This window comes from Sander vitreus, chromosome 16 (genome assembly GCF_031162955.1).
Source record: "Sander vitreus isolate 19-12246 chromosome 16, sanVit1, whole genome shotgun sequence".
Classification (NCBI taxonomy): domain Eukaryota; kingdom Metazoa; phylum Chordata; class Actinopteri; order Perciformes; family Percidae; genus Sander; species Sander vitreus.
Genome location: NC_135870.1, coordinates 5195451 through 5207171, shown reverse-complemented (window position 1 = coordinate 5207171; position 11721 = coordinate 5195451). Strand labels below are relative to the sequence as shown.

The 11721-nt window shown below is 42.3% G+C and overlaps 1 protein-coding gene across 1 annotated transcript in view; it reads right to left on the bottom strand.

The window, feature by feature from the left end:
* Positions 1 to 1198: 1198 nt before the first annotated feature.
* The window catches only part of adamts6 (ADAM metallopeptidase with thrombospondin type 1 motif, 6), a 67344-nt gene continuing 56821 nt past the window's right edge, over positions 1199 to 11721 (bottom strand). The window contains exons 21-25 of the mRNA XM_078272192.1: positions 11139 to 11268; positions 8424 to 8628; positions 8166 to 8342; positions 4476 to 4632; positions 1199 to 1772 (exon numbers count right to left, since the gene is read on the bottom strand). Of these exons, the coding sequence (XP_078128318.1) occupies positions 1663 to 1772; positions 4476 to 4632; positions 8166 to 8342; positions 8424 to 8628; positions 11139 to 11268 (779 nt within the window). The 3' untranslated portion in view covers positions 1199 to 1662. The remainder of the gene's footprint in view (positions 1773 to 4475; positions 4633 to 8165; positions 8343 to 8423; positions 8629 to 11138; positions 11269 to 11721) is intronic.

Below are 11721 nucleotides of genomic sequence, written 5' to 3'. Positions count from 1 at the left end.
AGAACATGGTATCCAGTTCATCCTTAGCTCAGCTGTGATATACAGTATGCTACTGCCTTTTAAAAAGCTTACTGAAGGACAGCAAAAGCTACATCAATGGTTAAATACAGTGATGGTGGGCCTCGTTTTGAACTGACCGTAACAGATTGAAATGCAAATGATTTGAATCAACAAAGTGTCTCTACTTTGGTTGTTGGGCAGATTAAAGAAATGAGATGTGACGTGCTTTAAAGGTGCCAATAGGTGGATGTTTTTACGCTTGGACAGAGCCAGACTAGCTGGTATCAATCTTCTCGTGTGACTCTCAGCAAGAAAGTGAATGTCGAACTATTCCTTTAACTCTTATCAGCGCTGAAACCATGACAACTTTTGATTAAATAATCATCCAGCTTAAAAAAAAGTAAGAAATAGTGACTGCACTGTGATTCCAATGAACAAGCTGCTTCACAGAATATGCTCCTTCAAAATGAATCCTTCAATAGTGAACTGAACTGTTTCGTAAAGGCCAGTTTGGTAGTAGTGTTCCGTGTGTCCCAGGCACCGTCTCACAATATATTTAACAATACTTAGGACTAATGGCTGACTCTGGGCAAGTTTTTGTTTAAGTGTTAGGAACTAAGGCACCCGTCTGGGGAAAGAAAAAGTGATTTTAAATATCCTCCTATGACCACGTGGTATTTTCTGGTCCTGGATTAACGTCATATATATTATATATATATATATATATATATATATATATATATATATATATATATATATATATATATATATACATATATATATATTATACATATATATATATTATATATATATATATATATATATTGTATATATATATTATTAATATAATATACAAATCCTTACAGTATATAAGGGTTTAACGTATGTTACAGTATGTAATATTTTCATTCCAGCACCGAGATCACATTACATTCCCTTCCATGACAGTAGGCTACTATCTGACACAAACACGATGAGAGGACAATATCTCAGCTCTGTTTGGAATTGTACAATAAATATACAGTACACTGATGGGGTTTCTCCGTCATATCTGAGCGAGTACATTGGCAAAGTATTTAAACAAAAAAGTGCACTGAAGCCAAAAGTCTGCCTGCCAACAGCACCATCACAGTCGTCCCAAAAACAGGACTCCCCCCACCCCCACCCACCCACCCCCACTCCTCCCCGCCCTGTCACTGAGGAGTCCTCCCCTCTGTCTGTCCGTCTCCGGGGGGTAACATCCTCTGCGAGCGATGTGTCCAGCACTTTGGATTCATAAAACAAAAGAAGACTAACAATGATATCAATAATTATTATTATAATAAAAATAACATCTCCAACGAATAATCTTCCAAGTTCCACTTCACAGAAGTGAAATTTAAAAACAAAGTTTGTGTCAGCGTTATGGGCTGAGCAGTGGTTTGGATTCCACTGCAATGGAGGGCCAGAGGACCAGGTGTGATAAAACGGGGAAATCCTTACTTCTCTCCGTCTCTTTCTCCAGCGCTGATCTCTCTTCGTCTGCCTTCCACTGGTCCAGAGGTTTGAGTTATTTTTCAGTCAGCCCTGTTTTCTTTTTCTCTCCCTGTCAGTGCCGTATCAGCCTCTCTCCATCTGTCTTGCCTTTTCCTCTCGCTACGTCTCGCTTTCGTGCTCCAAGGGTCAGTGCCCTTGGCAGGTCTTGCAGCACATCTGTCTGAAGTACGCACGGCTGCAGAACTTGAACTTCAGTACCAGCGGGCAGTAGGCCACTTTGTTTACATCTTTGCACTCTGCAGAGAGAAAGAAGAGGGCTGGGTTTAAGAGTGAAGAATTGTTATACATTTTAAATTAGCTTCCTGAGTGACTTTTGTAATGTTTTATGTTTGTTTTCATGAGGATGACTCTCCTTTTAAGAGGTGACCAGCTTCCGGCCTCATGTGTTTCCATTACATTCAACTCACAGCATCCTATTTTCTGGCAATTTTTGAAAAGCCCAGAATGTCGTTTAACAGCACTTAGCCCACTGTTGTACTGAAAGTATTTTAAGACCCCTCAAACACTCTTTAACCATCTGGATGAAAAAAAATATTTAGGTCTGTTGCAAGAATAAAAAACTACTTGAATTCCCAAATTGCAACTCTTTTTCCTAATTCAAATTGGATAGCTGGAAATGGTATGTATGTTTTCCATGTGAATAAGAATGTACAACTTCATTATCAGTTATATTAGTGCAGTGTTTTTGCAGGTTCGCTAAGTTAAATCGAAGACTTTTTAGGATCTTTTCAACACCACACAGAATGCAATTCAATTCCTGTTTCACAAGCATAACATCCAAAATGAAAACCAGCTGGGATGGTATTTTTTCAGTACTTCCCAGCAGTAAAAACAACCAATACTTCCTAATGATATAATTAACTAAATTAACTCGACCTGGACCCAGATAAGCAATGTAAAATGGATGGATAGATTAACCAATTGTTAGAATAATTATATTATCAAATGATAGACAGGGACCACTGAAGAGATATTAAAGTTCATTTTACTCGAGAACCCAACGAGGAGGCCTTCTCCGCACTACGGAATAGTACAGACAGTGACCTAACGAAAAGCTCTCCACAGCAGCTTTTGTAATACAACGTAGAATGTGATAATCATCATACAAGAGTTGGTGTCGTCAGTTGTTATCTGGTAAGAGACGATGACGTCTCCCTTATCTAGTCAGGGAGCACCTGTTCCTTCCTCAGCATCACACCGTGCTCCAGAAAAGGACACGCAATGGCTCCATGTTATCTTGTTTAGAGTATTCAGTATAATATTATTCTATGCAAACGGTTTAATATTAACAAGAGAGAAAGTATGTAAATCAAAATGTCCCTAACACCAATTAAAAAAGGTGAAGTTCATGTAGGTTTTTGCTCAAATTAACACGTGCCCATTATGAGTTGATGAGCTTCCTTGCTACTGTAGTTAGCAGTAGTGACAATGTTTGCTGCAGGTCTTATGGTGCTGAATAAAACATGATTAAACAGCCTACTGTGCATCCTCTTTTAGTTTGTAGGTGTATAACATCTCCTGACAGTCTGCAATCAGATACATAAACATCTAACAACTAACAATACTGCTTGCGACAGGCAAAAGAAAATATTTAAGACTTTTGTGACTATTTTAATACCTTCTAAGGTCATTTTTCTTTTCTGGGCATTGTAGGTCTTTAGTATAGGACAGCTGAAGATATGAAAGTGGAGAGAGAGGGGGGGAATGAAATGCAGCAAAGGGCAGCAGGTCGTAGTCAAACCTGCGGTCACTGCGTCGAGGAGTAAACCTCTATATATGGGCGCGCGCTCTACCAGGTAAGCTACCCAGACGCCCTTCTAAGGCCTTATTTGAGGAAACTGAATGCTTTGATCCAATGCTTTACAATACCTGTAGGTTTCTTTCCAATATTTCATATTAAATACAAAATGTCTTAATATTTTGCTTGTGTTTACAAAATGAACACATCAATTCCGCTAACTTGATTAGGAAATATTTTTTTTGCGCAACAAATGTAATGCAGTGGTAAGTGCTTTTAAAAAAAACCTTCTGGGTTTTTCAAATACCGCCAGGTATATTTATTTTTCTTCAGAGAATCGGATGCTTAGCGCTGTAACTCACAGAATACATGAGAGGCACAAACTGGGGCTAACCTGCTATACGAGGACTGGTGCATCTCCCTCAGGCCTCAACAGAATCAAACTATACTTGGACGCAGAGGCTGAAGCTGAGACAGATACTGGCCCCGTTCACTAACTGGGCTTCCTGCCATCCAAATGCACACACACACACACACACACACACACACACACACACACACACACACAAACTGCTTGCTGGATGCCAGACAGGCAGTGCTCTGAATGCCTTATCACGATCAGAGTGTCTTCCCTTATTAGGCTTTGGCCCCTGCCTCTGCAGAGCCAAATGAAACGAGACATTGCCTCACTGCTGTCCGTAAAGGAACAATTAGCCTACAGCTAATCCCATTAAACGCTGCTCACGTTTTCCATTCAGGCTAATCGAAAGGCCCTTCTCTATGCATCTGAATAACCATCCATCATGTGTAAGTGTATATGGAGGGGTTGAGCTGTTTCGCTTTGACCATGATCCAACCTCGCTGGAAAGATTAATGTAGCTGGCAAAGTGTAGAGGAGTGTGTCATCCAAGCGTGTTTAGGTCATAGTAGAACAGTGAAGATGAAGATAGAGACAGTTTATAACCTTTTCAATTGGGGCTTTGTGTGAAAGCAATTCACGTGCAGCGCAAATAGGTATTCACATAAACCATCTGCCTTTGCATTTAAAGGAGCTGCAGTTTTGAATAGAAACTGTCCGTCTGGTGAGCACGCATTTTCTTCGTGATGGAAAAAAAAAAGTGCAAGGTGACAGCTCGCAGAGCCAGCGCTATTAAAATGTGATGGCAGAGTCAGATGTGTGTCTTACGTTTCCTCATCTTACCGTCGCCATTGGAGATGGGGGTGGCATCACACTTGCTCTCACACTGCTGCATGGTGGTGGGTCGGAGGGAGTCTGCGCACTCATTAGACGGCTGCCCGGTGTAAGACAGACACTGCACAGTCCTCATCTGCTGCCCCAGGCCGCAATGCGCTGAACACTGCAACAGAAAACGTCAGAGTTACGCAGGAGCAAGTTTGGCCAATGAAGACTGAGATTCAACAAGGCAAATGAGGACCACCTTTCCTCTGTGACCCTGAGTGCTGTAAGTCTTCACTCCCTCATGCACACAGACACATGCTAAGCCATTCTGAGTAATCCCTGCACACACACGCCGCACGACTTGATCCAATTAACCAATCATCAGGGCACGCAGGCAGCAAGCGCACACAGCCAGCCAGACTCACCTTCCCTATTGTCTCATTCAACTGGCTGCTTGTCAGTGGCTGTGTTTCCTAACTCAGAGTAACCAGGTCAACTGTTGCTTGTGAGTTTTTTTCCCCCTCCTTTTTGTGTATGTGTAAGGAGAGACAGAGAAACAGACACACAGACAATTCCCTCTTGTTTCTCCTGAGGAATTTCACTTTTATTCTTTACAGACAAAGAGCTGAGCTACAAACTGTGCTCGGCTCAAGGAGACGAGGGTGAATCTTTTCAGATTGAATTATAAGGCCACATCTATTAAGTGCTGCTTGCAGAAAGGCAATACCTAGAAAGCATCAAAAACCTGAAATACCTTTATTTTATAAATTCATCAGTCAGGTTTGTGTGCACCTGATGAATGTAAGTCCAGTATTCTAAGCAGATTTATTGATGTTTATTCATGAGGAATGATATCCTCAGAAAGTATAAGTCACAGTGAATCTGACAATGTGTGTATCATGTCTGCGTGTTCAGATTTCACTCAGTTATGACTGAGAGATTACAAATTGTGGTGCAATTTGCTGCAAAGTATGTTCACATATTGCCTCCATGAGCTGGGATTCACTGCTGACGGTGTTGATTCATGGGTTAAATCAGCGGGCAAACTTCAATAACTATACGATATATTATCGTTAATCGTCAATAACTAACTTATAACACCTGCATGCACCCGACCCTTTCACCTTTTCCCAAACTCTCCACCCAGTTTGCAAAAATGGTCTTACAAATACAGCTGCAGAAATGAGACAAAAACTTAAAAAAAAAAGACCCAAAAGAAATGAAAGCCAGTGGATGGATTTATTTTTGTTTCTTTCATGGGACAGACATTATGTCTAATAAGTGGGTGCCTTTTTTTCTTTTCAAACGTTTTGTCCATAGTTCCCGTCTACTTTCTTTAATCTGCTTGTCCATTCTCCTGCGGAAGGTGCATCCTCAGTTTGCCAATGTCCAGATATATATTTATGTTCCTTAAACAAAAGAATAAGTATGAATGTCTACAATCTTCCGGGATTATTCCCAGTACTGCAGTCTTATTTAGGATTTGTCCAAAAGATTAGAGTGTTAAATGTTGATGGATCTTAATAAAAGCAACCTAAAAGATGCTTCTTTTAGCATCTGCTCATACTGGCTTGATTTTCTAAAACAAAAGAAGCAAAAGGTTAATGAAAAATCACTCTATTCGATGGACTCGCCTTGGCCACAGAACTAAGGGAGAAAGGGTTTGTTGACACATGAACAACGGTTCTTGTACTGAACCCAAATTGTGCACCTGACTTCTATAAAAGTGCTAGTTGTAATAAAAAGTGAGATTGGTTCTATGTGTGGCCATTAAACGCCTTTTTGGAATAAAAATAAATAAATACAAAAACAATTGCAGTAGATGCCAGCACACCTTTGGCAAAACAAGAGCCTCGAATGACTCTTCATAATTGCTCTACTTTGAGAGAGAAACAACACACTTGTCAGCCATCAAGATGCGTGTGTGCGAGTGTGTGATATGAACTCAGCCGTCAACAAATGGCCGCTTCTTCGGCTGACCAGAGAACTAACGGGCTTTCCGTCACCTTCAATGATCCTCTCTGGCTGCCTCAGATCAGTGAGCCCGCATGTCATCCCTTCCCAATTAGAGAGTCTTTATTAGGACCCGCTGCCGGCCATGACAGATGGCGTACGTCAATGGTGCGACTTAAGTGGGATTTGAACTGGTGACCTTTTGGCCTGGGAGACCAGGAGCTCAGGAGCTGGCAACAATCTCCCCTTTCTGATGCTTCGAGGGACCGGAGCAGCGAGGGCGAAGCTTGTAATTACAGCCAAAAACAAAACAAAAGAGGTGGAGGCTGAGGGAGAGGGTTGTACACTGGGGCTGGGTACACAATTTGATACCTTTTAGGCACCGACCAAATTGCCTCCATAGTATCAAGTATCGGAAAAATGTCTCGTCGTTCAATACCAAATTTCAATACCTAAATGAATAAATCTCATCAGCGTCAGTGAGCCAATAGGCATGCAGCATGCTTCTACCAAGATCTAATAATGCTCTTGATTGGCTGAGACACGCAGGAAAAACTCTACGTTACGCATGTAACGTAGAGTTGGGGCGGGGCTCACGTAATATGAGCTGAAAAATTAATAAAAAGATGTGTGCCCTAATGTGTAATGTTGTAAAAAATTTTTTGTTAAAATGGATTTTATAAAATTGGTATTAAAAAAAAAAAAGTATTGTTCAGGAACCGGTATCGAAGTCACTGTATTGGTATCAACATTTTTTTTAACGATACCCAGCCCTATTGCGCACACACACACACACACACACACACACACACACACACACACACACACACACACACACACACACACACACACACACACACACACACACACCCCCATCTGCAGTGCATGAGCAAGTGTTGTGCAAGCGCTGACTCCAGCTGTTGCTCCAAAAGGTATTAAACCTTGGCTCGGCTCTTTGATGGACTACGCTGAGGTTATCAGTCAGGTCTGCTTTGTTTACGGCTGTTAATGGCACTGATCGAATTGTAAAGGTGTGTTATTGATGTCTGTGAACGCACATGTGGCCGTTATGAGGAGAAGCCAAGGGTATGTGACCTAGACAGCCTGACTCTTGACCTTTGCCCTCTGACCTGAACAATGCAGGGCTCAAACCACCAGAGCACGAGTGACCGTCTTCTAAACATCGGAGCACACTGTTTAAAATTCCACTTTTACACCATATTATTAACAAATCCTACAAAAAATAACAAGCCGTACTTTTTGTGCGTACAACTCGCTGTGACGCACGTTTCTTTGGCGTCCCCTCATCAACATGAGTCAGCTGTGTTGTAAAGTGTTCAACAGCTTTGCTGAGCGCACTAAGTCATGTCAGAGTGAGCCCAAGAATGCTCCTCCTCGGCCTTCCTCTAATCGTGTTCCTGGAAGTGATAGAGAGGCCTGGTCTGAGGCAGAGATAAACTTCAAACAGCCAGGAGGATATTACTGCCACTGATCACACACTCCAGGCCTTCTGGAGCGCTTGGACTCGCGCACACAAACACAGCATCTACGCAGACACACACACACGTCACAGGCCTGCTTAGTATGTCATCCAGGTGTAAATTATATTAACCATTCACCATCGCATGGTATCCATCTGTGCAACTTTTGTCTTTTAGACATCCAAGCTATCCTTTTAAAGGATTAACCAGCGTACTGCTGTTTAGGAAGCCCACTAAAATCAAGTTTAAAGAAGTGCAGAGGGAGGTGGCGTCCTACCTGTCCCCATTCACCAGGGATCCAGCGAGGAGGAGGACAGCGTCCTAAACTGCAGCGGATTCGGACCGGAGGTTTGTTGTGGCTCGGGCAGTGGGCGGGCGGGAAGGTTTTTGTCAGGTCGCTGCTCTTACACAAGGCGATGCGGTGCTTGAAGCCGGGGCCACATTTAGGCGTGCACTGCAGAGGGAGGAGAATGTGTGAGAAGAAAAGCCTTCGATGGCACAATGAGCCAAAGATAGTTTCAGAATTTGATCTCACCTCTGACCAATCCAGAGGGACCCACTTTGGCGGGCAGGACTGGTTGTTGCACGACTCTCGTTCGATGGGCCGGTGAGTCAGACAGTGGGTGTCCTCCAGTGTCTCCTCCTCAGCAGGGCCGATCTTCCTGATGCACAGGACTGTCCTCGTCCTCATCCCGCCGTCACACGTCTTCCCACACTCCGTCCAGTCGCCAATAAACCACCTGATGGAGAGGGACATGCAGGAGAACCAAAGCTAACAGTGAGCTCAGTGTTGTTACTCTGTGTACCAGTGTGTTACGCTCCCTGCGGTTACTTCATTACAAACGCTCTGACATTCTCAAAACAACAAAGGCTTTTGAGAATGTCAGAGTGTAAAATCCCATTATGGTTCTGTACATTTGGGTGACTTTATCAAGGTTGGATTGCCAAAAGGGCAAAGCTGGAAAACGCCGCAGGGCATCGAACCTCAGTACCTTCTTGGTACCAGCTGAAATATGTCCACAGTGCAAACTGTCAAGTGTCAAACGGTGGCATTGAATGTGTGATCAAATGAATAATCTTGTTACTGATTTATATCAATCAGTCTTTTTTTTTTGACAATTTAAGACTAATTTATTTGGGCAAAGTTCTTGTAGAGCTACTTGTGTTTAGATAATACTTCAAGAACTTCAAACTCTACCCAGCCCTACTAGGGCTTTGATTCTCTGCTCAATCCCGATTGGACCCGTCAGGCTGTAATTTCTTAAAATTCACCTACGCTTGAATTAAGTCGGGTTAGCACATGTTTCGACTCCTGCGTCTCAATAATGAGGAAAAATGTTATACAATCTCTATTTCATATGGCATCCTCGTTTTAGTGTTGCTTGAAAAAGAAAGAAAATTAGTCCCAGTCCTATTCATCTCTCCGAATGAAGACTTCAGAATTAATATCATAAAACTGCCCAGACAACAGCCCTTCAAACACATCCAGCCTGTGAGATATTACATCATCTGAAGGAATGTATACAGAATTAACGACGTGTTCAAACATCTGTGTTAGCTTTCATTACTCAAGCCCATAAAACCCCGGCTATTCTAAAACAATCGTGTTTACATGGTCTCCTTTAGTCGGCCTTTCCTCAGGCTGCAGGGGGGGTGTTTGCCTCCCTAACAGACAGGCAGACAGCACTGTGACTCAATACACACACATGCACTGCAATAGCTTTCAAGTACTAACCAAAATAAATAAGATAGCACCGGTCTGCGTGCGCTGAATACAGATGTGATAATAAATAACCCAAGACAGTACAGTCTAAATGTATGAAAACAAATGACCACTTATACAGTAGATTTACGATACTATCAGTTTTTCTGGCTGAAAGACACCAACACTCTCATACACAAGCCATTTTTAGATATTCTGAAACTAATCAACCCGATGCATTTAATCCCTCTTTTTCCAGACAGGCTTCATGCTTCCAGCTAGAGTGTGAGGTTTACAGACATTTGGCCACCAAACACAAGTTCATATTCCACCTGTATATGTGTATGTTACCCCTCGAGGGTCGGTAAAGAAGCCAAAACAATCAAACACAGGTGGTCATTTTCAAGGCTCTAATTTTTGGCACGAGGCGAACATTGAAAATAGTTAACATGTGAAGTTATAAATCACGGTCATTTTATTTTATTATTTTGTTCCAAACGCTTCACAAAGTAGGGCTCATTGAAGGCAAATTAATATCGCGAGTCAGTCTCATTTTTATGGAGGGATTTTCCTTTTGAAAGCATTAACGTAAAGCTGCTATTCTCAATAGCTTTATATTAAGAATGGATCAAATGTCTCTGTGTGATGTTAAAGGTGCAGCTCGTAAAGAGAAAACCTACAGAGAATTATCACCTCCTCACCTCTACGGGGCATTTTAACATCTTTCAGCTAATTATTTTGGTTTTACAGCTCGCAACTTTACTGGTTTGGTTCAGTCTCACTGCTGTCATCAGCGTTGTTTCCAGATGCAGCAGGCAGCTGTTCTCAGCTCAACGTCCGCTACTTTCCAAGCACCAAACGGGAGATGAAGTTAGCGGCTAGCTGGTGAACATAGTGGAGCATTTAGCAGATAAACAGCAAAATATTTCTCTCAGGAGTTAGTAGAAACCAAAAACAGAGCCAAAAGAAGAGTAAATATTTGACTTAGATTCATCAGGTGAACACAGACACAACTCCAAATGGATGACAATGTTGTTCTGTAACTGCTGAATGTGTACATAGGCAACTGTTTGCTAGTTACCTTAAAAGGCTATAATATGTCAGTGTTGTGTTAACAGCCTGTTTCAGCTGCATTTTTGATACGTTCTGTGTCAATGAAAGTTTCAAAAATACAAAAGTATTGAACGAAGCAGGCTTAACTACGCTGGAAAGCAGAACTTGGGGGGGGGGGGGGGGGGGGGGAATGAAAGAAAATGTGATTAATTAATCAACATAAATATAAATCATGTTTGTCATTCATCAAGAAAAGATTCTCTGCTTCCAGCTTCTCAAGTGGGAGGATTTGCTGGTTTTCTGTGTTTCATATCGTTGTAAATTGAATATATTCGGGTTTTGGATTGTTGGTCGAACAAAACAAAAAGTCGTCTGGGCTCTTGGGCTGTGGGAACTTGTGATATTTTTCACTAATATCTCACATTTTACAGACAAAACAATTGACCAATTAATCAGTTGATAGTGGAAAAACAATCTAGGCTCCGTGTTACGTACTCTGGAGGACACGGCTCAGTGTTGCAGTCTCTCTGGTTCTCTGGAGGTCTGCTGTCTGTGTCACAGTAGTTGTTCTGGACCACCGAGTTGTCATCCAGCCTTTTACACACCACCTCCTGCTTCTGGGAACCTAGCAGGGGAGAAAAAAAGACCCGATCAATAAGGCAGCACCAAGCTCAGCTGATCTCGCACATTTAAACCCCTTCAGAAACATGGAGGCTGGCCGTCGTGTCGAGCGGAGATGGTATCGCTTTCAGTCTGTAGTAAATCCAGACATGTAAATTCCTGATTCTTTGCAGGATATCTTGGCAAATCACTTTTACAGAGCAGAAAGCTCTTTACTTTGGCTTCTAATGGACAGAGTGAGGGCTACCGTATCGGTGTCACCTCCCACTGTGTGTGTGTGTGTGTGTGTGTGTGTGTGTGTGTGTGTGTGTGTGTGTGTGTGTGTGTGTGTGTGTGTGTGTGTGTGTGTGTGTGTGTGTGTGTGTGTGTGTGTGTGTGTGCCATACCAACTCAGAAAGGGTCTGTTTGGGCCCTCGTGGGACATTTCCCACAGCAGACTTGTCTGGCAGATGTAATG